Source organism: Oryctolagus cuniculus, chromosome 14, assembly GCF_051225735.1.
Source record: "Oryctolagus cuniculus isolate XC-2025 breed Fujian yellow rabbit chromosome 14, ASM5122573v1, whole genome shotgun sequence".
NCBI lineage: Eukaryota > Metazoa > Chordata > Mammalia > Lagomorpha > Leporidae > Oryctolagus > Oryctolagus cuniculus.
The window spans coordinates 68551528-68577269 of record NC_142880.1 but is presented as its reverse complement, the minus strand read 5'-3'; the positions used below and the strand labels follow the sequence as shown (position 1 = coordinate 68577269).

At 46.1% G+C, this 25742-nt stretch overlaps 1 protein-coding gene across 4 annotated transcripts in view; it reads right to left on the bottom strand.

Moving 5' to 3' along the window:
- Window positions 1–2220: 2220 nt before the first annotated feature.
- NIM1K (NIM1 serine/threonine protein kinase) overlaps window positions 2221–25742 on the bottom strand; it is a 72125-nt gene continuing 48603 nt past the window's right edge. For 2 of the 4 annotated variants that reach the window (XM_002714012.5, XM_089312757.1), the window contains exons 2-4: window positions 22958–23933; window positions 6233–6501; window positions 2221–3105 (exon numbers count right to left, since the gene is read on the bottom strand). In XM_002714012.5, the coding sequence (XP_002714058.1) occupies window positions 2356–3105; window positions 6233–6501; window positions 22958–23249 (1311 nt within the window). In that variant the 5' untranslated portion in view covers window positions 23250–23933 and the 3' untranslated portion in view covers window positions 2221–2355. The remainder of the gene's footprint in view (window positions 3106–6232; window positions 6502–22957; window positions 23934–25742) is intronic. The other 2 variants (XM_089312758.1, XM_089312759.1) reach the window with 2 other exon arrangements.

The window sequence follows — 25742 nt, the reverse complement described above, 5'->3', positions numbered from 1 at the left end:
CACAGGTGCCTCCAGTTCAACCAATAAACTGTAGGACCTACTCCTGATTGGAGGAGAGCAGCGTACTCAGCGTGTGGGTAGCAGAGTTGGGATTGGTGAAGGAGGACTATAAAGGAGGAGAGAGACAACATGCACCAGGAACATCTAAGGGGAACATCTATCTGAAGGAACACCTGTGCAGCCCCCGAGAGAGCCGGCCGGCGGTGTGCCGCTCCCCCGCGGAAGTGGGGAAAGTGGCAGGGGGAACCGCCCTTCCACGGAGGTGGAAGGGTCGGTAGCCAACCCGGGAAGAACCAGCAGCAAACCCGGGAAGGGCCGAGCAGACAAAAGAACAGCGCAGGGTCCTGTGTCGTTCCTCCACGAAGACGGGGAGCGACATTCTACCTCTTAGCACCAAGACTGGGTCATAGGAGTCAGTAGGTCCTTCTGAACTTTGAAAGCACATACTCACTCTGTACTCAGTGTATTCTTCAAACCACTTATCAGGGATGCCATATTAAAATGGATCCCATAAAATAAATATGACAGGAGTTTCAGGCTTTAATGCAAACTGACTTGATACTCAAGCTGTGTATGTGCCATGTAAAAATATGGGGTGGAGTTTCAGGCAAGCTCCAGTAGAGGGTTGCAGCACAGCCCTGTAGGATCCTGGAATAAGGGCACGCTTTCTGCAACCAAGAGCTACTGAGACTCCTGGTGAGCAACTGGAACCTAGAAACTGAGCACCTGACTATGTAATACCAGGAGATTACATATAATAATCTGTTATGCCTTATCTAATCAATGGAGTCATCAGATGGACACAGCAGTGATTCATCCTTACTGGAATTGGTATCTACTCACGGTATGTTTCGCTTTTCCTGCCTGCAGTGTGTCCTCCAACACAATGATGCTAGGATGTAGAGAATACCTGATTGATTACCACGGTATCTCAATGTCACATTGCCTCAAGGACCACTTTTTTGATAAAGAGCAAATGACTGCAGAATACCCTCATTTTACCACCTACCTCAACAGCAGAAACAGCCGCCATCAATAAAACAATGGAATGGCTCAGCTTAGGCACCAGATAAGACAGTAGCCTGCACATTTAGAATGGTGTCCTCCAGAGTTCGCTGTACAATGCTTTAACAATGCCTCATATAGAGGCAGGAGTTGTGGTGCAGCAGGTTAAGCTGCCTCTTGCAATATGGGCAACCCATATCAGAGTTCCAGGGATTGAGCCCCACCTCCACTTCTGGTCCAGCTTCCTACTAATCTGCACCCTGGGAGGAGCAAATGATGGCTCAAGTACTTGAGTCCCTGCCACCGCTATGGGAGACCAGACAGAATTCCTGGTTTTTTCCTGACCCAGCTCTCTGGCTGTTGCAGGCATTCGGGTAGTGAACCAGGAGATGGATGGGAGACTCTCTCTCTCTCTCTCTCCTCTCTCTCTCCCTCTACTAGCCAGCTGCATGAAGCCCTTCCAGGTCTCACCCTCAGAATGAAAGGGCTGAATAGATGGTGGATCTGAGTAGAGCCATGGTGGTGTGGGCTGTGTCGAATGGTCCTGGGCACCATGTCAGATCTTTTCAGCCTCACTGTTTCCTCTAGATATTGATTCAATGATCATTCCCATGCAAGTCTGGACAGCCTCATGCATTTCCTATTGACTGTCCTGTCTCAGGCCAATGCTGTCAACCTTTTCCTTTCCACTCCAACATATCTCTGTTATGAAGGCATGGGAAGCACAAGGCATTCACATAGCACATTCCAGAAATGCAGGGCAGGTGACACCATGAGGTACCCTTGACTAGCAGTGGAGAGGTATAGGTGGATAAATGTTTTCCCCGCTCACACCCTGGGCAGACACCTGAGATGTGTCTCTTTAATAAGACTCCTCAGAGGATCTTGCAGGACCAAACACCGGTCACCAACAGCACTGGCCAACTTGATGATATATCTTTGTATTGATTATCCTTATTCCCTTTGTCTCTCACTTCTGTACCTAGGGATCATTCCCCCAATAAACTAGCTCATGTGGAAGCTTCTGTCATGGCCCATGTTTTGGGGGAAGTACAGTCTAAAGCCCCTAGCTCCTGGAATGCTCTTGGCATGTTTCAAGAGTTACTCCTGGCACAAAACAGACATTGACTAGATATTTCTAGATTAAATGAATGAATGGTGAACTTTGAGAATAAGAAAAGGTTCAAAATCAAACCAGAATTTGAGCTAATAGACTTTTAAGGGGAAAAATGCATATCTCAAATTTAAATTTATTTAAAAATTACAAAAGTGTTCCCACCCAGGTTGTTCATGAAAAAATTATAAAGCAGTAACAGTGGTCTTGGTTTATTACCAGCAATCTGATGCAATTTATAAAATTGAACAAAATTTGGACGTGTGTCTTATGCCCCTGTAGACACGGGACCCTTTCTTTAGGTCTCTTTCTTTGGGGTCTGGTAGCATCATTACTGGGCCACTCTCCGAAGCCTTTTTCCTCTGGACTCTATGTAAAATGATTCTATAGACCCCTGTGATTGAGCTTCGAGCATCTTTCCCTTGATTATTTCGAATGTGTTCTTCTGTAATACCCAAATGTTCTAAAGTGCTTTTGACCTCATTTTCTTCTTCTTTGAGGGTACTCGTTTCTGACAAATGCTTGGGATCCAGTCGGAAAGGTTCCAGAGGGGTGGGGTACGGCACCCCTTGCATCCACTCATTGTTCATGATGTAGCTGATCCCAAACCTCTCTGTAGGTATCGGCTGAAGGACTCCTCGGATGAGTCGATGGCAGGGCTCGGACACGTGTGGAGGCACACTGTACGTGCCCTCAAGGATGCTCTTCTTCAATTTGGTCACAGTTTCTGCTCGAAATGGCATTGTGCCAGTCACCATGAAGTACAAGAGCACCCCCAGGGCCCAGATATCCACATAAATGCCAACGTAGTGTTCATCTCGGAAAAGTTCAGGTGCAGCGTAGGGAGGAGATCCACAGAAAGTGTTGAGCATTTCACCTTTTTTACTTACTGTGCTGAATCCAAAATCACCCACCTTCACACAAGTATTACTGGTATAGAATACATTTTCTGCTTTCAGATCTCTATGAATAATTTGGTTTTCATGCTGTGGATGAAGACATAGAGAAAAGTCAGTTTCAAAATCAGATAGTGAAGCAAAAATAAATCAGTTGCTCTCTCAAACAGTGTTGTAATAATAATGGTGTAGTAATAAGAATTCAGTGGACATCAACTTAAATCATGTTAGCAAAGCCCTGCCATGGCCTTTAGCCATGTCATGCACACATTCCTCAAACAAAGGTTCTAGTCTTCCATGGGGTTAGGCTTGGAGTCTGTTCCATACACATGGACTCAGGAATTAGTGCCAGAAGTAAGATCCAGATCTTATGAAACCACTCATTCTGAAATACAATGAAACCATAATCCTTAGTTTTGGGGGCCATATGTGGGCTTTTCTGACTGAGGGATCTTTTAACTGGAGCCGAAACAGGAGGCTTGGAGGCCTCCCACAACTGCCCAACAAAGGAGGAGGCTGCATTTGGCAAGGTTCTAACAACAGGTACCATGGGGGTTGTGAGCACATGCCCTACTCCCAACCTTGCACTCTGGATCCAGACAATCTCATGAGGATCCTTGACCTGGTCAGTTCCCAAGTGCTCTTGGGAAATTGTTTACTGTTACTTTACCCAGTGGGCCTCTTCAGGTAAGAGCCCAGGCTGGTGAATTCTAGATTCAACTCTATCAGTTGCGTAATCTGCATGTCGGTTTCCTTCCTTGCAAAATGCGGTGCAGATGACTACTCATAAGGTGGCTGTGAGAATGGGATGTGATACTGGATTGACAGTGTTCAGCAATGTGCCCGGTAAACAAACAGACACCGTAATATTTGGATCCATGCCTATAATTGCTCCTTCCTCTTTTCAGAGACCAGAGAGTTGGGAGAGATGGCAGGGCACAGAGCTTTCCAAGACTCCCGTCTGCACTTGTCTGCCCTGCCGCCATTCTCCAAGCAGACTGTGGAGCTCCTTCACCTGTCTATTCTCTTGCCTGCCCGGGGTCTGCCTTATGGTGTGGCCCCGAGACCCTTCACCCCAACAGACAGCCACTTAGACGACAACTGATGATACCACAGGGCTGAAACACCCACCACCACCACCATCAAGTTCTCTCTGGCTTATTTCTTTTTCTTGCTGCTTTAGCTCTCTACTGTTATTTAGGGCCTCCATGGGTCACTGATTCCCCAGCCAATTCTTAAGCCAGGAGTTCCTGATCCTCCAGGCAGAGAAGTGAATTAGAAACAGGCTCTCGAATATTATAGACCCCAGAAAAGTATCCTTTTCTAGTACGTGGACAGACCAACTCAACTGAAACCCGAGTAATGTGGGTGGCCAAGATTCTTGCACTACAAGGGTATTAAAAGTGGTGATCGGTCTGCAAATGAACATTCCTCCTGTGTATCTAACAGTGCAGTCAACAAAAGACAGAGTGCAGAAGAACCAGTTTGTGGAGGAACTGGGGAGCATGCCTTAGGAGTCTAGATTTATCTAGAGAAATAATCAGAGAACTAAAATAGTGACACAAGAACAGGCTAAGCTGCTGAGCACAGAGGCAGTAAGAGCTAGGGGAGCTCTGCTCTGTGGCCTGCCATGCGGCTGCTCCTCTGCACAGTTATGCCACTGCCAGCCTCTGTCAGACACCCAACCAACGGGGTCATTCACTCTTGGACTGTGAACCTCCAAAGAGTTGCTGAGAGCTAAATTAATTGAATGTGGCTGGAAGGATCAAGTGAAGGCACACTGGAAAGAGATAATTAAAGAAAAAGGACTGGGGCTGGCACCGTGGCTCACTTGTTTAATCCTCCATCTGCAGCGCCAGCATCCCATGTGGGTGCCGGGTTCTAGTCCCGGTTGCCCCTCTTCCAGTCCAGCTCTCTGCTGTGGCCCGGGAGGGCAGTGGAGGATGGCCCAAGTGCTTGGGCCCTGCACCCGCATGGGAGACCAGGAGGAAGCACCTGGCTCCTGGCTTCGAATCAGCATAGCTCTGGCTGTAGCAGCCATTTTGGGGGTGAACCTATGGAAGGAAGACTTTTCTCTCTGTCTCTCTCTCTCCCTGTCTAACTCTATCTGTCAAATAAAGAAAAAAAAAAAAAAAAGAAAGAAAAAATGACTAAAACACATGACTGTTGATGACTTGGTGCCTGAAATCACTCCAAAAAGTAGAGCCTGGTACCTGACAGTGTAAAGAAGGAGTTCCTACAAGGAATAAGAACATGCCTTGCTCCACATGCCAGTCTTTAAGATTGAATTTGATCATGTTGCTTTGTGGTTTTATTTCTGAAAATAAAACTTGCCATAAATTAGAGGTCATTTTCCCAAAATAAAATCCTTTTTTGTTATTATGGTTGGAAAAAAAAAAAAGAGCTAGGGGAGTTCACTTGAGGCAAGAAAGATCAATGTGAGCTGACATGAAACTGAAGAAAGTTCCGAAGAGGGGGAGCTGAGCCGGCTAGGAAGTGTGGATGGGCTTGGAATGGGAGGCGTGAGGAGACGGGAGAGGGAGTCCCAGAGTAAGGAGGGCAAGGCCAAGAAGCAGAAAGGAGCTGAGCACACGGCTGGTGGAGGAGGTCAGAGAAATGGTGAGGGCCAGGGAGGCTGTGAGGCACACCCGCCTGCTCTGCGTTCAGTTTCTGTGAAACTGGAGATCCCGGATGTTACTTCAGAGAGCACAGTCCCGCCGGCGCCGCGGCTCACTAGGCTAATCCTTGCGGCGCCAGCACACCGGGTTCTAGTCCCAGTCGGGGCGCCAGATTCTGTCCCGGTTGCCCCTCTTCCAGGCCAGCTCTCTGCTGTGGCCAGGGAGTGCAGTGGAGGATGGCCCAGGTGCTTGGGCCCTGCACCCCATGGGAGACCAGGAGAAGCACCTGGCTCCTGCCTTCAGATCAGCGCAGTGCGCCGGCCACGATGGCCATTGGAGGGTGAACCAACGGCAAAGGAAGACCTTTCTCTCTGTCTCTCTCTCTCTCACTGTCCACTCTGCCTGTCAAAAAAAAAAAAAAGAGAGAGAGAGAGAGAGAGCACAGTCCCAACCCAGCTTCTGACTCTCACAGGAGGGAGGGACTGCTGTCTGCCTCTGCAGTACGGAAGCCCTGTGGGATGCCTCAGGGAGGCAGAACCAAGGCCCCAGGCTCCCAGCGCAGGGGGAGCTCTCACGAGACTCTGCTTGCCCGTGCTCACCATGTGCTTCACAGCCGACACGATCTGGGAGAAGATGAGCTTGCTTTCTGGTTCAGAGAGCTTCCCTTCCGTGCTAATTTTCCCAAAGAGCTCCCCACCCCCTGCGTACTCCATCACCAGGTGGAGCTTGGACAGAGTCTCCACGACTTCGTAAAGGCGGATGATGTTGGGGTGGTGCAGTTTTTCCATGCTGGAGATTTCCCGGGAGAGTAGCCTTTGGGTTTTCTGGTCTAACTTGGTCTTGTCCAGGATCTTAATGGCCACCTTTTCTAGGAAAGAAAGAAAAGGGAAAAAAAAGGATGTATCAGAGAAGTTCATCAGAGGATAGATATTTAGAAGCGGAGGGGACCAGGATTGGCCCTGGTTTTACCAGATGCAGAGGCTGAGTGGCTGTTCCACAGTTCATAGAGCCCATCAGTGGCAATGGCCAAGCAGTTGTTGAGTTCAGTCTCAGTGCTCCTGCTTAGATCCACACGAGTCGATGCCAACTCTTGCCTCCCAATACAGTTTTCAGTTTGATGACCTCTATCTGAATTTACAAACACAATTATAACTCCTTTTGTTCAGCCTGAGAGCTCATCTTGATTCGATCTGGCCCACCTCTTCGAGCCTCGATGTTCAAAATTCCTCACTGTCCACTGTCCTCAACTCAACTCCCCATACCCCTTCTAACCCAGCCATTACAGAACTGTTTGTTTTCCCTAAAACAATGAACATCCATGCCTGCGAGCTTTCCTCTACCTGGACCATCCTCTCCGTCACTCTTTCCTGATCTTTACTGAGTTACCTCCTGATGATCCTTCAAGGCTAGCCTCAGTTAACCTCTTCCAGGGACTGCCATTTGGCACAGCAGTTCAGATGATGCTAGTGACTCCTGCATCCCATATTTGAGGGCTTGGGTTTGAGTCCCACTCTGCACCCCATTCCAGCTTCCTGATAATACACACCCTGGGAAGCAGCAGATGATGGCTCAGGGGGCAGGGTCCTTGCTACTCACATGGAATGTCCAGACTTCTGACTTTGGCCTCACATAGCCTCTGCTATTGCCAGATATTTGGGGAATGAACCAGCAGATGGGAGATCTCTATCTGTGTCATTTGCGCACACTGGCCTGTAAATATTGGCTACATTTTCTATCTACTCCTTCCTTTCCCTTCCCTGAATGGACTATGTGTTATTTGACTTTGTCAGTTCTTTGGCATCTAATGTAAAGGATATGCCACTATGTAAACACTCAGTGTTTATAGAGTGGTGGTAAGGGCAGGGGGAAACCTGCATAGCACTCTGCAGCTGGTGGGAGAATTAACTGGTCCAACAGCTCACAGCTCTGGATTGTAAACTGGTGTTACATATGGATATGGTTGAAAATGGTCACAGGTGTTAACTCAGCTATCCCATTTATCATTAATCTTAAAGAAATAATCTGACATTTGTGTGAGGGCACGTGTGTAAGAAGTCTCCTGTGGGCAGACATTTGGTCTGGCATTAAAGACATTCTCTGGGATGATTGTGCCTATACTGGAGTACCCGGGTTCCATTCCTGGCTCTAACTCCTTACTCCAGCTTCCTGCTGGTGCAAAGCCTGGGAGGTAGCAGGGATGGCTCAAGTAAAAGGGTTCCTGCCACCCAGTGGAGGACCTGGATTGGGTTCCAGGCTCTCTACATCAGCCCTAGCCCAGACTCAGCTGTTGGAAGCATTCTGGGAATGAAACAGAGGATGAGAACTTCTCTCTCTCTCAAATAAATAAAAACTTTAAAACTTAGAAAGATGATGAGAAGCAATAATGTTAGAAAGATTTAAAAAGAAAAGAAGATTTCAGTGATATTGAGATCGGCTTCATTACCTAACAAAACAGATGGTTAAAATAAGTTTAGGGACCAACATTGTGGTGTAGCAGGTAAGGCTGCCACCTGCAACACTGGCATCCCATATGGGCGCCAGTTCAAGTTGTCAGTTCAGCTGCTTCCAATCTAGCTCCCTGCTAATATGCCTGGGAAAATGGCAGAGGATGGCCCAGGTACTTGGGTCCCTGCACCCATGTGGGAGACCAGGAAGAAGCTTCCAGCTCCTGGCTTCAAATTAGCCCAGCTCCAGCCATCGTAGCCATTAGGAAAAATGAACCAGCAGATAGAGGATCTCTCTTTCTGTGTAACTCTGGCTTTCAAATAAATAAATCTTAAAAAACAGAAATGAAAAATAAATAAATAAATGCTGTTCTATAAATCTAATGCACTTTAATAAAATTTAAAAAATAAATAAATTCAATACTTCTATCTTTATAATGGCATATCAAGCAGCCATCAAGAACAATGATGTTCTTTGTTGATCTGAAGAGATGTTCAATACGCCACAAGAGAGAAAGTATAAATATACATTTGTATAGAATAAAATCTGACAATTATTTTCTCATTGGGGATTCATAGATGATTTTCCTTTAAATCTTATATTTTCTACAATAATATAGATTGACTGCATAATGAAAATGGTTAATTAACATTAGGAAATGAATGAATCTCGACTCCAAAGTAAAACATTTTTCTTTTTTTTGCTTCATACTGTGCCAGTAGAAAAGAAGTTACCAGGCAAATAAACAGAGAGAACAGGATCACAGAGTACTTGTTTGACCTACTTATAGAACCACACTTTTCTTCCTTTTTTAATTTTGATTTTTAATTAGTTTTCAACAGGTTCAATGTGCTTTGTAAATATAATTCTAAGAACATTATGTGGGCCGGCACTGTGGTGCAGCAGGTAAAGCCGCTGCCTGTAGTGTTGGCATTCCATATGGGTGCCCGTTTGTGTCCTGGCTGCTCCACTTCCCATCCAGCTTTCTGCTATGGCCTGGGAAAGCAGTGGAAGATGGCCCAAGTCCTTGGGCCCTGCACCCATGTGGGAGACCTGGAAGAAGTTCCTGGCTCCTGGTTTCGGATCGGTGCAGCTCCAGCTGTTGTGGCCAATTGGGGAGTGAACCAGCGGATGGAAGATCTCTCTCTCTCTCTTTCTCTCTGCCTCTCCTTCTCTCTGTGTAACTCTGACTTTCAAATAAATACATAAATCTCTTTAAAAAATAATCACAGATCATTACAACTATAGTAGTATAGCATTGTTAACTATTGGTTTCACAAAGGTATAAAACAAAGTTTTACAAAACTATACTTGCAGCAATACTGATACACACAGATGTTTCTTTTTTCTTTTCTTTTTTTTAATTTTAGCTCCCACATATAAGGGAAAACATGCAGTATTTGTCTTTCTGGGTCCAGCTTATTTCACTCAACATTATAACCTTTAGTTGCATCCATTTTGCTACAAATGGTAGAATTTCATTCTTTTTTATAGCTGAATAATATTCCATTGTGTATGTATACCACATTTTCCTAATCCATTCATCCGATAAAGGACACCTTGTTTCCAAATTTGGCTATTATGGACAGTGCTGCTATAAAAAAAGATGGTGCAGCTATCTCTTTGATACATTGTGTTCAAGTCTTTTGGGTATATATCCAGTAGTGGGATTGTTAGATCATATGGCAAGTCTATTTCTAGCTTTGTAAGAATTCTCCATATGGCTACACTAATTTGCATTCTCACAACAGTGTACAAACTGTCTATATCCTCACCAGCATTTGTTATTCTGTGTGTTTTTGATTTTAGCCATTTTGACAGGGGTGAGGTGATATCTCCTTGTGGTTTTGATTTGCATTTCCCTGACGGCTAGTGATGTTGGGCACTTTTTCATATATTTGTTGGCCATTTGTATTTTTTCTTTTGAGAACTGTTGATTGAGTTCCTTTGCCCACTTCAGCCCTGGCTGTTGTGGGTATATGGGGGAATGAATCAACAAATGGAAGACCTCTCTCTCTTTCCCTCTCCCTCTCCCTCTCTTTCTGTCACTCTGCCTTTCAAACAAATGAATGAATAACAACTTAAAAAGTGAATGCAGAGGCCAGTGCTGTGGTATAGTGGGTAAAGCTGCAGCCTGCAGTGCTGGCATTCCATACGGGTGCCAGTTTGAGTCCCAGCTGCTCCATTTTTCTATCCAGCTCTTTGCTGTGGCCTGGGAAAGCAGTAGAAGACGGCCCAAGTCCTTGGGCACCTTCACCTGCATGGGAGACCCTGAAGAAGTTCCTGGCACCTGGCTTCAGATCAGCCCAGCTCCTGCTGTTGCGGCCACTTGGGGAGTGAGCCAGTGGATGCAAGATCTCTCTCTCTCTTTCTGCTTCTGCCTCTCTGTAACTCTGCCTTTCAAATAAGTAAATGAATAAATCTTAAAAAAAAAAAAAAAGCAAATGCAACCTTTGCCTTTAAGAAAATGAAACTTTATAACATGGTTTCAAAGGAGTATGTAAGGGAAAATATAATTTTTTATTAAAGATTTACTTTATTTATTTGAAAGTCAGAGTTACACAGAGAGAGGAGAGGCAGAGAGAGAGAGAGAGAGGTCTTCCCTCCGTTGGTTCACCCCCAAATTGGCCGCTACAGCCGAAGCTACGCCGATCCAAAGCCAGGAGCCAGGTGCTTCCTCCTGGTCTCCCATGCAGGTACAGGGGCCCAAGCACTTGGGCCATCCTCCACTGCCCTCCTGGGCCACAGCAGAGAGCTGGACTGGAAGAGGAGCAACCGGGACTAGAACCCGGCACCCATATGGGATGCTGGCGCTGCAGATGGAGGATTAACCAAGTGAGCCATGGTGCTGGCCCCAGGAAATATAATTTGCTGCCCATCTGGCTGCCATATGGGAAATGCATAGAAGAGCAGCAGCCTGAGAGCAAAGCGATGGTTTAGAGGTGATTCCTGCAATCCCAGGAAGAGGTTTCTTTTAGTGATGACAGGGGAAGGAGAGAGAAGTAAACAGATTTGAGAGATCAATCTCCTCTCCAAATTTGACCACAAGTCTGACATAGGTCCCACCCATCAGGCATCTCATATGGGTGCCGGTTCGAGTCCTGGTTGCTCCTCTTCCAATCCAGCTCTTTGCTGTGGCCTGGGAAACCAGTAGAAGATGGCCCAAGTCCCAAGCAGAGCAACTGAAGAGTCAGACTGGCTCTTGGACATGGGATGCTGGCATACCAAGCCATAACAACCTGCTAAGTCACATGCCAGCCCCTCCCTAACTCCAATTTTTAAACCTAGATTACACCAAGCAAAATACTTCTACAGGACCAAGAGGACAAGGAGAGGAAGCAGATACTGCAACTTAGGGAGTGCTGGGAAGAGAGAACTGCTGTGATAGGAATGAGATCTTACTACTAGACACAGAGCCCTACACCATCTGGCACCTGCTCCTCTCTGCCCTCACCCCTGCCTTGGCTGACTTAGGCTCTTATAGGGAACCCCTCCACCTTGCTGCTGTCCCCCCTGACCCAGTGCTCCCCCCATATAAGACGGCTCTTCAAAAACTTCATGCAATACTGAAATTAAAAGATAAGCTCATTTGAGTACAAAAATTTTGAAGTTTACACATACTTTTTTTCATAATATACATTTCCACAAACTTTCTGAAGTATTGTCACACATGTATAGCCGGTTCCCACACTACTCTCAGCTCTAATATCATCTCCTCAGTAAGGCTGTCCCTGCTAATGCATTGAAAAACTGTAGCCCTCCATGCTGCTCCATTTTCCTTCTTATCACTCATGGCTACCTAACATAAATATTTCACTTGGGGCCGCCGCTGTGGCTCAGCGGGTTAAAACCCTGGCCTGAAGCACCGGCATCCCATATGGGCGCAGGTTCTAGTCCCGACTGTTCCTCTTCCAATCCAGCTCTCTGCTATGGCCTGGGAAAGCAGTAGAAGATGGCCCAAGTCCTTGGGCCCCTGCACCCACGTGGGAGACCTGGAAGAAGCTCCTGGCTCCTGGCTTTGGATCAGCGCAGCTCCAGCCATTGCAGCCAACTGGGGAGTGAACCAGCAGATGGAAGACCTCTCTTTCTCTCTCTCTCTGCCTCTCCTTATCTCTGTGTAACTCTGACTTTCAAATAAATACATAAATCTTTAAAAAATATATTTCACTAACTTATGTCTATATCCCCCACTGGAATATAAGCTCCATAAGGACAGAGATTGCTACATATTTTGTTCACTGCTGTCTCTCCAGTCCCTAAAATACTCTTGGCTACACAGCAGATGCTCACCAAATATTTACTGAATGGATGATCTCACCAAATATTTACTGAATGGATGATCTCAATACTCTCAAGAACCCATGGTAAATATCATCACAGGGTGCAATCAAGTTTTCAACTTGCTTTTGCACTTGCCTTTGGGTCCCACAGATCTTCCTTGTTACCACAGAGCTTTCATAACCATGGTTCCTCTCTTTTTCAAAAGGATTTGTGTTTCTTTGTATTTTATTTGTATTTATTTATTTTAAAGTGGGGATTCTTGTTTTTTAATATTAATATTCGCTTGAGGCTGGCAGCAGGTTAAGCTGCCATCTATAGCACTGGCATCCCATATGGATGCCGTATGTTCCATATGAACCATATGTTCCATATGAACCAGTGTTCAAGTACAGGCAGCTCCACTTTCCATCCAGCTCCCTGTTAAAGTGCCATGGAAAGCATCTGAGGATGGCCCAAGCGCTTGGGCCCCTGCACCCACATGGGAGACCTGGAGGAAGTTCCACACTTGTGGCTTTGATCTGGCCCTGCCCCAGCTGTTTTGACCATTTGGGGAGTGAACCAGCAGATGGAAGATCTCTTTCTCTCTCTCCCTCTCTTTCTCTCTCTTCCCCTTTCTCTGTAGTTCTGCTTATAAATAAATAAAATACTTTAAAAAAAGATTTACTTTAATTTTTTATCTTAAAGGCAGAGCAGCAGAGAAAGAGACACATTCACATGGATCTGCCAGCTGGTTGTTCACTCTCAAAATGGCAGCAAAGGTTAAGTCTGGGCCAGGCTGAAGCCAGGAGCCAGGAACTACATCCTGGTCCCCCACATTGGTGACAGGGGCCGAGGTACTTGTATGACCTTCTGCTGCTTCCCAGGTGCTTCACTAGGAAGCTGGATCACAAGTGGAGCAGCCAGGACTCAAATCAGGCACTCCAAAATAGGATGTGGGCATCCCACGCGGCATCTGAACTGCAGCACCAAATGCCCACACCATGAACATGACTTCTAGTGCCGGGATAATCTTTCAACATACATGCTTTAATTTACTTAATTCCTGTATCATTGGATCCTAACTTCTCACTGGTTCTTAAGACTACAATGGGGATCACACAAACAAGACTAGTGTCTGCTAATACTAACTGATAGAATCAAAAAGGGAGAAAATGATCCAACATGGGAAGCGGGATACACAGCAGACTCATAGAATGGCAGATGTTCTAAATAGCACTCTGGCCTCAGAATCAGAATCAGCCCTTAACGCATTTGTATATGGCTGAAGAGCCCGTGAGAGTATTTTAGGTATGGAAAGCCAAGACACCCTGCGGGGAAAAAAAAAAGACTTAAATGAAAGATCTCTGCGAGTGAGAGCCCAGTGGAAAGAACGGGGCCATCAAAGAAGGAAGTACTTTTCTCTGCAGGGAGGAGAGAACTTCCACTTTGACTATGATCCTGTCGGAATAAGATCGAAGTCGACGAACTCAAAAGGCTTCCATAGCCTTGGCAACTCATGACTAGAGCCTAGGGAGTTACTGACGCCATAAACAAGAGTGTCAAATTGTTAAGTCAACAACAGGAGTCACTGTGTACTTACTTCTCATGTGGGATCTGTCCTTAATGTGTTGTCCAATGTGAAATAATGCTATAACTAGTACTGAAACAGTATTTTACACTTTGTGTTTCTGTGTGGGTGCAAACTGATGAAATCTTTACTTAATATATACTAAACTGATATTCTGTATATAAAGAGAATTGAAAATGAATCTTGATGTGAATGGAAGGGGAGAGGGAGCGGGAGATGGGAGGGTTGTGAGTGGGAGGGAAATTATGGGGGGGCAAAGCCATTGTAATCCATAAACTGTACTTTGGAAATTTATATTTACTAAATAAAAGTTAAAAAAAAAAAAAGAGTGGACTGTGAGGGGACGTCGAGGGGCACAATCTTCTGCTCACAAAAAAAAAAAAAAAGACTACAATGGATAATTTTTTAGTTATAGTATTTCCAATTTAGGACTTGTTTTTAGGATGAACTCCCCAAATCCACAACTAACAATTTTTTAAATTGTATATATTTATTGGGTACTATATGATGTTTTGTTGCATGTATACATTGCATAATGTCCAATTAAGGTAAATATCCTTTCAAGAATTTAACACTTGTAGTGAAAACATCAAAAAATTCTATTTTCTGCTTTTTCAAATAGAGAAATATATAACAAATTAACATCATCTATCTTCACTTTACTGTGCAAATAGAATCCTAGAACTTTTTACTCATATCTAGCTATAACCTAGTACCTGTCAATCAACCTTCCCCATCCCTCCATCCCCACTTCCCTCCCCAGCCCCTGGTAATGAAAGTTACATTTTTAACACCTATGAGATCACCTACTTTTTTTAGGGTTCACATATGAGTGAGATCATGTGATATTCGTCTTTCTGTATTTGGCTTATTTCACTTTACATGATGACCTCCAGTTTCATCCATATTGTTGTAAATGAAAAGATTTCATCTTTTTACATTGCTGAGTAATATTCCATTGCGTATCTGTTCCAATTTTCCTTTTTTGTATTGTTTCTTTTCTTTTCTTTTTAAATTTTACTTAAGTTATACAAGTTTCATGTATTTCATATGCACAGATTTAGGAACATAGTAAGACTTCCCACCCTATGCTCCCTCCAACCATCCCCCTCCCTTCCACATTCCCACTCTTAATTTTTACAAAGATCTATTCTCATTTACTTAATGATCATGTGGTTAACTCTACTCCAGAAATCAATCCATGCATCTATAGCCAACTTATCTTTGACAAAAGACAATGGCTTTCATACAGAAATCAACAAACGGCAAATTCTGGCAAGGATGTGGACGGAAAAAGGTACCCTGGTCCAGTGTTGGTGAGAATGTAAACTGGTGCAGCCAGTGGAAGACAGTATGGAGATACCTCAGAAATCTGAATACAGACCTACCATTTGATCCAGCCACCCCACTCCTGGGAATTTACCCAAACCCAAAGAAATCAGCATATGAAAGAGTTATGTGTACCCCCATGCTTACTGCAGCACAATTCACAACAGCTAAGATATGGAATCAACCCAGATGTCCATCAACTGTTCATTGGATAAAGTAATTGTGGTATATATACACAATGGAGTACTATTCAGCTGTAAAAAAAAATTAAATCCTGTCCTTTGCAACAAGATGGATGCAACTGGAAACCACTGTACCAGTGTATTAATTGTATTAATTGCTTGTTTGTTTAAAGATCTTCAGTGGCTCCCTGAGCCCTAAATGACAAAATTCAAATAGGAAAGAAGATTCTCCATGACCAAGACCCTGTCACACCTCCCACCTTGTTTCCTGCAGCTTTGTGGAATCATCTCCTGCACCAGCTTTACTGAATCACTTGTAAATTTCCAAGCACTGCCCCCCACACAGATTTACACCTTCATGTACTTTACGGTCTGCCTCTGTTCCTGGAATTCTCCTTCCACTGCATCCTGTAAAATACCCCCTCAAACCCTGAGACCTGGCGTAAGCCTCTTCCATTCACTTGGCCCTTTCTGAATTCCCCTGGGCACAGGCCGGCTCACCCTTGGGCCTGACTCTGCCAGCACTCAGCGGTTGTTTCCTGCCCGTCTCCCTTAAATGGCTAGGAGCTCCTATCAGGCAAGACGTGCACCTAATTCATCTTGGTAAGATCTGGAACATAGTGTGTACTCAGGAGGCACTAACTATAGTCTTTTTTTTTTTTTTTCAATGAATGAACCCGAGAATAAACAAACTGAGGAGAAGAAAGGATCCCAGAAATGCGAGACTCGAGGAAGAGGGAGGAAGAGGTCAGGAAGTGCACCCACGGAGGCACCAATGCTTCTTGTACTTTTGTTGGTGGCAACAGATGGAACATGAAATATTCAGAAGCCAAGCACGTCATCCCTTTTGAGAAATTTCTAATCAGTCTTAAAGGGGCTTGTCATGGCTCTCAGCCTGCCCTATCAGCTTGCAGAGCTCAAGGGAATCTAAGCTGTTAGCTATAAAAATACACTCTAGCCAGCAGAGGCCCATATTGAAACCTTCTTTCTAGAGACCCAGAGCAGCTGGTGCTCTTATCTGTTTATTTTACTACTGTCCTGGGAGTTGTCCTGGTACCCAAACCCTGCTTTCCTGGGAGTCTCCTCCATTGTCTTATCTGGACTACTCATATTTCCTAGAAAGTCTGGTGACAATTCCAGACAAGTTGACTTTGTAGGGGGGCGGAGGGCATTATAAATAGTCCTGTCCTTTTTTCTTTTTATAAGATTTATTTATTTATTTATTTGAAAAGCAGAGTTAGAGAGAGAGAGAGAGAGAGAGAGAGAGAGAGAGGTCCTCCACTGCCCTCCCAGGCCATAGAAGAGAGCTGGATCGGAAGTGGAGCAGCTGGGACTTGGACTTGAACCGGCATCCCATAGGCAGTGGCTTTATCCACTATGCCACAGCGGCGGCCCCACTGCCCTTTTTTTTTTTTTAAGCATATCACCCCATAACCAGGGGTGACACTGTTCCTTTGACAATAGGGTACATAAATAGCTATTATTAGGATTGTGCCTTTTTTTCTCTGACTCCCTTACATATAATATAGCCTGTCTACACAATTGGGCACATTCTTGCTCCTGGCTGGTGGAAAGCTCTTGGCTGAGCTGGTTTTTGTCTCTAAGGTGGATATATCTATCCATTTGCTGCTCCACTGCTCCCTCTCAGAGGCACTTCTTTGGATCTTGGGCTCTGCTGAGAGAGTAGTAGGCCACGTGGCCTTAAGGGCTGCAGCTGACACAAGCATGTCCTTGACTTAAAGGCAGCCCATTATCAGCTGGCCAGTGAGCATCTCTACAAGTTGAACTGCAGGAGCCAGTGCTGTGGCACAGCAGGTTAAAACACTGCCCTGCAGGGCCGGCATCCCATATGGATGGCGGTTTGGGTACTGGCTGCTCCAATTCCAATCCAGCTCCCTGCTATGGCCTGGGAAAGCAGTAGAAGATGGCCCAAGTCCTTGGGTCCCTACACTCACATGGGAGACCCAGAAGAAGCTCCTGGTTCCTGGCTTTGGATGAGCCCAGCTCCAGCTGCTATGGCTATTTGGAGAGTGAATCAGTGGATGGATGACCTCTCTTTCTCTCTGGCTCTACCTTTCTCTGTAACTCTGTTTTTCAAATAAATAAAATAAATCTTTAAAAGAATAAAATAAAGTTGAATAGAATGAAACTAGTGGCATAGAGATGCATGATAAGGCTGAGTTTACGTCGACGTGGGACATGTTGGCCATCATGTGCCTCTGGTAAGTAGGTACAGAAGGCCACTCTGCAAGGAGATGTAGGAAGACGGAATAAAGTAAGCACAGGAACCGGACAGGACAGACTATCTGCTCCCCTGAGAAAGCAAAAGAGACAGAAACGGTAACATCTTAGGACCTGGACTTATTTCCATAGAATTCCCCTGTGCTCAATACAGTCCTTCCCATATGAGCTCATTTGAGTAGGCTTCTGTTCCATGAACCAAACGATACATGAGTCAGGCCTCAAACACCTAGGTTTCTTCAAAGACAGGCTAATAATCACATTTAATGAATACTCACTATGTGTTTTGTCTAGGTACCTGGTATTCAATACATTATATTGTAAAAATTTGCACCTTCCAGCAATCCTATGCAGCTGGAATTTTATGCATGAGGAAACTGAGGCACAGACAGTGGGAATATCTTGTTCAAGGTCACACAGCTAGAGAAAACAGAGTTGGAATTCCACCTACAGTCTGGCTGTCTCCAGAGCCAGTGTCTTTCCACAATATTGTGCTGTCTTCTGTTTGAAGAGTTCATTCCGCATCAGGGAGGGAATGTGTGTGCATGTATGTGTACTGCTGGTTTCTCCCAGATACTGCGTGAACAGGCTGGAAGTTGGCTGCAAGAAGGGCCCATGCTGTTTCTCAGAGATTAAGTTACATGTCCTATTGTACCCTGATTGATGCCTGTTCCCCGACCCTTCTTGAGAGTACTGCTGAAAGAGAGGCGTGTCTGTCGGCATGAAGAAGGCAGCAGTACCCATCTGGTGGCTGGTCAATGGCAGAGTGTGAGAGTTGCTGCCTCCACATCACAGCAAAATCCTGAAGTAGCCAGTCTCAAACCTGACTCTGCCGTGCCTCAGGACAGCCCCTTCTGGGCCTCTGTTTCCTCATTTGTAAAAATATAGGCGAATTGGGGCCGGTGCTATGGCATAGCGGGTAAAGCCACCACCTGCAGTGCTGGCATCCCATAGGGGCGACGGTTCAAATCCCGGCTGCTCCACTTCTGATCCCGCTCTCTGCTATAGCCTGGGAAAGCAGTAGAAGATGGCCCAAGTACTTGGGCCCCTGCACCCGCATGGGAGACCCAGAGGAAGCTCCTGGCTCCTGACTTCAGACTGGTGCAGCTTCAACTGTTGCGGCCAGTTGGGAAGTGAATCAGCGGACAGAAGGCTCTCTCTCTCTCGCTCTCTCTCTCTCTCTGCCTCTCTTTCTGTCTCTGTGTAACTCTGACTATCAAATAAATGAATCTTTTAAAAAAAAGAAAAGGGTCATTCTGTAGCACTATGGAGAAAAGCAAAACTTAAGAATTGATAAAAATATTATTCAGTAAGGGGCAGTTAAAAAAATTTATGCTTCAACTATATAATAGAATATTATGTGCTCCTAAAAGAATGAGACTATCAACAGATATTGGCATTGAAAAACAATCTATTTTAAATGGCCTTGAAAAATCTTAGCGTTCATGGATCAACAGTGAATTGTCTCACCGACATATCTAAAATCACTTCATATCATCTACATGAGGGTTCATGGAAAAGACAATGCGCAGTTTCCATGAACTTTTTGAAAACTCTTCTGTGTGTGCGTGGGTGTGGCTGTGTATGTGTGTACAAAGGATCTTCCAAAAGTACATAGGAAATGTGTCTTAACAAGTAACTATGTGGGGATTTCAAAATTTTGTGCACCAAAATAAGCTTACCTTTTAATTCCATTTTTCCATGAACTCTGAAGTGTTCTTGTGGTAGTTATGTGTATGTGTGTGCATGGGTGTGTGCATGCTTATGTATACACAAAATGTCAACTAGGATGCAAACCAGTAGTTATTACAGTATATAAAGACTGCCTATCAGTCTTCTCTACTGTGTCTCTCAGTGACTGACACCTACCTCCACAATAACCTCAGTGCAAATCCTGGTCTCACTTTATACCTGTGTGCCTGACTGGCGCATGCAACTTCCTGGTAGGCAGCCCCTTCTGGGCATCAAAATTTTCACTCATCATTTTCCCTTCCAAATCTTCTCTCTCTCTCTCTCTTTTTTTATATTTCCCTATTTCTATTAAAGGGATAGCTCTTCTTTAGGTTCATATAATCAAGCAAGGTAAGTTCATTGTCTTTCTCCATTCTCCCATCCTTAGAACTACATCCAAGCATCTGTCAACAGTGTTGGTTAATTTTATGTGTCAATGTGACTGGGCCATGTCGTGCCCAAAGTTGTGGTCAAACATTATTCTGGGTGGTTCTGGAAAGGTGTTTCTGGATAAGATTAACTTTTGAATAAGTTCACTGAGCATTGCAGACGATCTTCCCTGGTGTACTTGGGCCTCATCTAATCTCCTTAATACCTCACTGGAACAAAAAGACTGAGTAAGAGACCTTGTTTGGCCTGACTGCCTAAACTGAGACTAACTGAAGCTGATCTGTACTGAAACTGTACCTGATCTTCTTGGGCCTTGAGTGTTCTGGCTTTTGGATGGGGACTACGCCACTGTCTCTCCTGGGTCTCCAGCTCTCTGACTGCAGATCTTGGGATGTCTCAGCCTCCATAACCGCATGAACCAGAGTCTTACAATAAATCTTTCTGTCTCTAAGTTTGTACGCATCCTATTGGTTCTGTTTCACTGGAGAACTCTGACTAACACTCCGATCCCACAGATTCTTCTCAGTACCACCTAGCTCCTCCTTTCTGTTTTGACTGCCACCATGGATCTCCTCCTGCTGGCTGCACTACCCACCATCGTGTCCAGTCATCTCCGTGTCTCTCGCATTTCTCTCTTCCCAACTTCCATTCTCGACACTGTAGTCCAGCATGAGCCTGCCTCCGTGTCGTTTTCCAGCCCTTCCTCCCACCACTTCCTAGTGATTAAGGAAACTGTACCATATATCACTTCCCCATGTTTAGTTTTTTTGCTCACTTTGCTTACTTCTTCTAGTTAACTTGCAACCTTCCTCTGCCCCATAATTGCTGTTTCTCTAAAACCCTACCCCTCTTTGATGTGTCATTCAAATCATATCCCCACTGAGGCCTTTCCATAAGGGGCAAGATTCTCTCTCCTTCCTGAAAACCCACAGCTTTTCTCTCGTGTTTTTCAAGCTTTGGCTTCTACTGTACCGATTTGTATAAATCTACTCTTTCCCTGTCCTTGAGGATGGAGGCTGTATCTAACTTATCTTTTCATCCTCCAAGGCATGATATGATGCCTCTACTGTGGGGTTAAAAAATAGTAGCCCTGGGGCTGGTACTGTGTCGTGGCCGTCTGCAGTGCCGCCATCCCATATGGGTGCTGGTTCAAGTCCCAGCTGCTCAACTTCTGATCCAGCTCTCTGCTATGGCCTGGGAAAGCAATGGAAGATGGCTCAAGTCCTTGGACCCATCCTCCCACTTGGGAAAACTGGAAGAGGCTCCTGGCTCCTGGCTTCGGATCAGCGCAGCTCTGGCTGTTATGGCCATTTGGGGAGTGAACTAGCGGATAGATAAAAGACCTCTCTCTCTCTCTGCCTCTCTGTAACTCTGCCTTTCAAATACATAAATAAATATTTTAAAAAAAGCAGTATCCCAAATGAAATGGAATTTGAGATAAGTGTAGCGTGAAAACCTGAAACAACACCTCACATTGATTTTAAAATGATACCTAGTTTATCCATTTGATGCAAACAGCAAAAATTTACTGTTTTATAAACTGTCAGCAGCATATGCAAGTTGCTGTAGGCGGTGTTTCTTAGTACTGCATGTTGGCTTACAGAAGAGGATGGGCAGGAATGAACTCTTATTAAGATACTTATATTTATTGCAAGACTTAAACAACTTTGCAAAATAATACCAATAATGAACATTTATTGAGCACTTACTCATTAATTCTAATGATAACTTATGAACTAAGCACTATTATCAACTGCATTTTGTAAATGCAGAGGAGTCTTGAAATTTATCCAGAAAAGTAGGTAGCATAGCCATGGATGTGAAGATGTCAACCCAGATGCCCCGGCTTCAGATAAAGATTTAAGCTCCAGTGATTTGGGAGGGTGCCAGGTAGGGGGAGGTTTGTACACCTGTGTGCATGTGCATAGGGCTCTTCCTATAGGGCCCAAATATGAGGATTGGAGGGACATGGGCTTGGCAGGTTGGAGAAGAAAAGAAAGCAAAAGAAAACATGAGTAATAAGGAAAGAGAGGCCTTGGAGAAGCGGCAGCTGCCTGAGTCCAAAGTGAGAAACTTAATGGGGCCAGTGCTGTGGCATAGTAGGCTAAGCCTCTGCCATGGGGCAGGCACCAGTCCCTGCTGCTCTGCTTCCCATCCAGCTCTCTGTTAATGGCCTAGGAAAGCAGGAGAAGATGGCCCAAGTGCTTGGGCCCCTGCACCCACGTGGGAGACCCGGAAGAAGCTCTTGGCTCCTGGCTTTGAATCAGCCCAGTTCTGGCCTTTGTGGCCATTTGGAGAGTGAGCCTGTGGATGGAAAACCTCCCTCGGTCTCTCGCTCTCTCTGTCTGTAACTCTGCTGGGAAGAAAGAAGGGAGGGAGGGAGGGAGAAACTGTTAGTAAGGGACTCTCAGGAACGGGCAGAGCCCCCATGTTCGAGGATTTCGGTGGACTATGACAAGCTGTAAGTTCTTTTTCCGTTGTACGTGTTGTGCCTTACTCTCCCAAGGTAATCCCCAGGTTCCGCGAAGGTAGAAGTACCACGAGGAAGTGCCCACACCAGGACGGCCGCAACAAAGGAGTGCCGGGCTGTCCCCACAGGTCTCCTGGGGTCGGAGTGGTGGGGGCTGCTAGTCCAGAATGGCAGAGGGAGCAGCAGCCAAGCAAGGGCCTTGGGTTAGAGTGGAAACTGGACTCTGCTATCCAGCGACAGCGGCCAGGGCGGGGTGGAGGCGAGGGGTTCTCCCGAGCTACTCCGTGCCTTGTTATTGACACACCGACGCCAGGGAAGCCAGAAGGTGGACAAGCCACCCCTCTCCCGCCGCGGGGCCTGACTGCAGAGCACAGATGCCCTCATGCAGGAGCGGATTTATCTGCCAGGGACAGTGGGAGAGGTCTGGGAGTCAAAACATCTAAGGTTGCACGGGTGAAGCCACATTTCATCCTTGGATTTCAGTCTCCCCGGCTGTAAAATGCCAAGAAACACACGGACCTCACGAGGTTCCTGTGAAGGAACCGAGGGGGCGGTGGGGGGCGCGGACACGGGACTGGGGGCCGCAGGGGCTCGGCGGATGCCAACGCCGCTTCCGTAGCCCGGGTCTCTTCCTCCGCCCCCACACCACGGCGGAGGGTCGAAGATCCCCGGGAAGGACGGACCCTACCTTTGGTTAGAGAGTGGATGCCGAGCTTGACCTGGGAGAAGTTGCCGCTGCCAAGTTCGCCGCGAATGCGGTAGAAGCCGATTCGCTTGCCGAGCGTGATCTCCCGCAGCACCTTCTCATCCTGGGACATGTCCTGCGTCAGCTTCTCGAAGGGCGTCAGCTGGCGGGGCTGGCCCTCCTCGGCCTCCTGGCTGCCCTCGGCTTGGCAGCCGCTCTCCCCGCTATCGCGCCGGGCCCCGCCGCCGCCGTCGGGGTTCCCCAGGCCGCCTCCATTCGCCAGCGCGGCCGTCATCGTCCTCCGCAGCCTCACGTCTCCATCTCAGCCGCGGCCACCGAGAAAGGGCAGGTTGGGGAGGAGCCCGGGCGGCGCAGCGGCTTCGATATGCGGATCTGCGACGGCGGGCTGCGCGGGAGCCGTCCAGCGGGCTGGGCAGCCTCGCCGGCTTCAGCGCGAGGGGCGCAGAGGCTGCCCGGCCCAGGCCAGAGCCGCTCGCCTCGCTGCGCACATCTCCCGCCTTTCTCACGGGGCTGTCCGCGCTCTCCCTGCACACTCCGGTCCGCGTCCCGTAACCATAGCTCTTCCCCGACCGGAGGACTCCAGGAACCTCTGAAGGCTGGACGTGGAGACTGATGTTCTGCGCTGAGAAGGGCTGGATCCCGGGGCAAAGGTCCCAGTTTGCGATTTCCTCTCAAGGCCACGGAATGTTGCACGCTGGAGGGTAAAAAGCCCCTGGGAAGCCCCCTAGTCCCTGCTGCTGGCTCTGATCACTGATCTTCATCTCGGGCGTCCCTTACGGTCAAGTCGCAGGGCCCTGGAGACCCGGATAGATGAATCTTGCAGATCAGCCTTCTGGTCACACGCGCAGCCACGGGGAGATTAAGTCCCTGCAATGTCACTTTAGCCGGCCTTTATTTAGATGAGCCTTCCCGCTAAGCTGTGAGCTGTTCTCAAAAATTTAGCAGGTGCTGGTTGGTCCTGAGAACAGAAAGTAAGAAAATTAGTAGCCCCTGTTGATGCACTGAACAGGATTTATGAGCAGTGGGAAACACTGGTCGAAGTGCACGCTACACATTGAAGCAGTGGACGCTTGTCTGCACGCGATTTAGTGAGAAGATGCACACACACTCACCGCTCAATCTCCATCTTAGAAAAGCCTTTACAGTCTGTAAGTATTTCTAACAGAACAATTTTCTTACTTCTTCAACTATAGGAAAATATGCAATATTACACTGGATTGCTTTAAAAGTAGATTTTAAAATGATGTGATAACAATTATGACAAAAGGGATTCTCTATTACTATCAGCCCTCAAATTTTAATACATTGAGTGAAACATTATAGCTCCTTTATTACTTTATGCTCGTTAAATTTTTTTTTTCATTTTATTCAACTAAGAAACAGGAAGATCTCCTTCTGCTTTTTTCACTCCCAAATGTCCACTATAGCCAGGGCTGCACCAGGCTAAAGCCAGGAGCCCCGGACTCCATCCAGGTCTCCCACGTGGGTGGCAGGGACTCGGCTACTCGGGCCATCACCTGCTGCCTCCCAAGGTGTGCATTATCAGGAAGGTGGGATTGGAAATGGACCTGTGACTGAACACTCCCAACTGGAGTCCACCACAGCACCAATGCCCACCTCTACTTTATGTTCTTGTACAGCTTTTTGTAGTCATTTTGTTCTGTCTTTCTATGTCTTTCCATAACAAAGACTAATTTTTCTTCTTTGGCTTTTTTTTTTTTTACATATCTGATCAGATGTCAGCTTTCAGACCCAGCACCTTATTTTGAAGGTCTGTGAATGGAAGAAAACAGTGGTAAGAATGACTGCCCAGCTAGAATTCTTCAGGACTTTTGTTTTCCCCTGAGTTCTCCAGTAAGAAATAATCTCTTTCCCTCTGAATCCCCACAGCACATTGTGCATTTAAACGTCACATTTCCATGAAGGTAGGAACTGGTCTTACTTTTCCTGTATGTTCTGTTCCCCTCTTTCTCTCAGGATGGCGAGAAAAGCCATATTCTACGGATAGAAAGTAGCATTAAATGTGCGTTGGACTTGATTTTTGGACTTGAGCATTCCAAACCAAAAACTTGACTGCAGGCATAAAGGTTGCCTTGGCGATGTAGGTTTCCAACCTTGCTTCATTGATAATATCACATGATTACAGTTCAGTGTCTGGGTGCCTATATTGTTTTGTGGTCAAGTATGAGCTGGCCAAATAAACTCAAATAAGGAGAGTAAAGAGGAGGTTGATGCCCAGTGCTGTTCCTGTTCCTGGGAGAAACATGAGGGGCAGAGGCTTAAAAGGCACCAGGTAGTAGTAATGAAACACATCTGTAGGTCAGAGTCTGATTAGGATGTCTTAAAAAAAAAAAAATTTAAGGTAAGAGATGCTTAACTATGGTGAGGAATATTTAAGTCACTATTTTAATTTTTTTTAAGTTTGAGAGGCAGAGAGAGTGAGAGAAAGAATTCCCATCCACTGGTTCACTCCCCAAATACCCACAATGGCTGGGAATCCAGGTCTCCCGCGTGGGTGGCAGGAACCCTATCACTTGGGCCATCACTGCTGCCTCTCAGGGTCTGCATGAGTAGGAAGCTGGAGTCAGGAGCGGGAGGCTGGGATCAACCCCGCACTCTGATATACGATGGCTGTCTTTCAGAGGACCCTAACCACCCCTACATCACTGAGTCACTGCTTCTCCATTGTCCTGGGGTCACAGACCCCTTTGAGATTCTAACAAAACCTATGACTCTATCTCCAGGAATGAAAAGCACAGCCGCACAG